Source organism: Argentina silus, assembly GCF_951799395.1.
Source record: "Argentina silus genome assembly, chromosome: 3".
In the NCBI taxonomy this organism is placed as follows: domain Eukaryota; kingdom Metazoa; phylum Chordata; class Actinopteri; order Argentiniformes; family Argentinidae; genus Argentina; species Argentina silus.
In genome coordinates, this window is record NC_139657.1 from 8,426,371 (window position 1) to 8,428,846 (window position 2,476).

General features: G+C 57.3%; 1 protein-coding gene across 1 annotated transcript; it reads left to right on the forward strand.

Moving 5' to 3' along the window:
- Window positions 1–248: 248 nt before the first annotated feature.
- lrrc4.2 (leucine rich repeat containing 4.2) lies at window positions 249–2,255 on the forward strand (the record flags this gene model as incomplete). The annotated part of the gene is made up of 1 exon (XM_083666211.1): window positions 249–2,255. The coding sequence occupies one exon, from the start codon at window positions 249–251 to the stop codon at window positions 2,253–2,255; it is 2,007 nt and encodes a 668-aa protein (XP_083522337.1).
- Window positions 2,256–2,476: the final 221 nt, after the last annotated feature.

Below are 2,476 nucleotides of genomic sequence, written 5' to 3' on the forward strand. Positions count from 1 at the left end.
TTTCACCCTCTCTCTCTCTCTCTCTCTCTCTCTCTGTCTATCTCTCTCTCTCACCCTCTCTCTCTCTCTGTCTATCTCTCTCTCTCACCCTCTCTCTCTCCCTCTCTCTGTCTCTCTCTTTGCATAGCGTCTCCCTGCACTGTCGATGGAGGCTGCGAGCCTTGCCTTGCTACAGCCAGGATAGGGTGGTCTGCCCTCCGCTGCTCGCCGTCTCCCCCGACCATGCAGAATAATGACACCTCCACACCATGAGTCCTCTGGGCCGGGTTACTCTGCAGCCTACCTGGAACGCAGCCCTGCTCGCCGTGCTCTCCTTCATGGTGCCAGCTCTCAGTGTGTGCCAGGCCGCGGGCCCCGCTCTGGGCTCGGGCAACCCACAAAACTGTCCGGGCGTGTGCTCGTGCACTAACCAGCTCAGCAAGGTGGTGTGTACCCGACGCGGCCTGGTCAGGGTGCCGCCTAACCTCCCGCCGAACACCAGGTACCTCAACCTGATGGAGAACAGCATAGAGACAATCCAGGCGGGCACCTTCAGGCACCTTCACCACCTGGAGGTGCTTCAGCTGGGAAGGAACGCCATCAGGCAGATCGAGGTGGGGGCCTTCAACGGCCTGACCAGCCTCAACACCCTGGAGCTGTTTGATAACAGGCTGACGGTGATCCCTAGCGGGGCGTTCGAGTATCTGTCCAAGCTGAGGGAGCTGTGGTTGAGGAACAATCCCATCGAGAGCATCCCGTCCTACGCTTTCAACCGCGTCCCCTCCCTGATGCGCCTGGACCTGGGGGAGCTGAGGAAGCTGGAGTACATCTCGGATGGGGCCTTCGAGGGGCTGCAGAACCTCAAGTACTTGAACCTGGGAATGTGCAACATCCGAGAGATGCCCATTCTTTCACCTCTGGTGGGGCTGGAGGAGCTGGAGATATCCGAGAACTATTTTCCTGAGGTGAAGCCCGGTGCGTTCCGCGGGCTGAAGTCCTTACAGAAGCTCTGGATTATGAACTCCGGGATCAGCCTGATCGAGCGGAACGCGTTTGATGACATCACGGCCCTGGTGGAGCTGAATCTAGCCCATAATAACCTCTCGTCCCTCCCCCATGACCTCTTTGCCCCTCTGCAGTACCTGGTGGAGCTCCATCTCCACCACAACCCATGGCGTTGTGACTGTGATGTTGTATGGCTCTCCTGGTGGCTGAGGGAGTATATACCCACCAACTCCACCTGCTGTGGGAGATGTCACTCCCCGGCCCACATGAGAGGACGGTACCTGGTGGAGGTGGATCAGACTACGTTCCAGTGCTCTGCGCCATTCATCCTGGACGCACCGCGAGACCTGAATATCTCGGCCGAGAGAGTGGCGGAACTGAAGTGCCGCACCGCTGCCATGAGCTCCGTGCGGTGGCTCCTTCCAAACGGGACAGTGCTGACCCACGGGTCGGCCCATCCGCGGATATCGGTCCTCAACGACGGCACGCTCAACTTCTCCAACGTTCTGCCCTCAGATACAGGCGTCTACACCTGCATGGTCACCAACATGGCGGGGAATTCCAATGCATCGGCCTACCTGAACGTCAGCAACGCAGAGCTGAACACCTCCAACCTGTCCTACTTCACTACAGTGACCGTGGAAGTCCTGGAGCCCACGGTGGAGGAGACCCCCAAGCCCAAACCTACCGTCCCGGCTTCGCCCTCCGTGTTCCAACCAGTCTTCATCTCTACGCCCACCGTGCTGATCCAGAACACCCAGACACCCCGACAGGTGTCCATCCCCACCGCCCGGGGTCCCATCCGGCCCGCCGCAAGCCTGGACGAGGTGATGAAGACCACCAAGATCATCATTGGCTGCTTCGTGGCGGTGACTCTGCTGGCGGCAGCCATGTTGATAGCGTTCTATAAGCTGAGGAAGCGGCACCAGCAGAGGAGCACGGTGGCGGCCGCGCGGACCATAGAGATCATACAGATGGACGAGGAGGTTCCGCCGGGTCCACCCCCCACCTCGGGCTCCAGTGGGTCAGAGGACATGGGCATGGTGCTGCCGACATTACTGGACCACAACAGCAGCACCTTTAAACCCGGATACGTGTCCTCGTCCTCGTCTCACAGAACACCATACAGAGCGCACTGGAGCCAGAACAACCTGGGGAACTCTCTGCACCGCTCGGTCCGACAACACCACAGTCACATCAGCACCATCGCTGAGCCCTACGTCATTAAGACTACTCACACAAAGGAGAAGGTGCAAGAGACCCAGATCTAAGTGACACCAGGCTTACTATGGATCTAACTCTGACTCTGCCCCCCCCCATCCTCTCCTCTCCTCCTTTCTGCTCACCAGTCCATGCAATAGAATGCACAAAGAACAAGACGGTAACTTTCTTTTGTACAGAAGTGCAAAACAGAGACTGTTTTTTTTTCTTGTACATGCTTATACATAAATATATGAATATGAAAAAAAAAAAGACAAATATATATAAATGA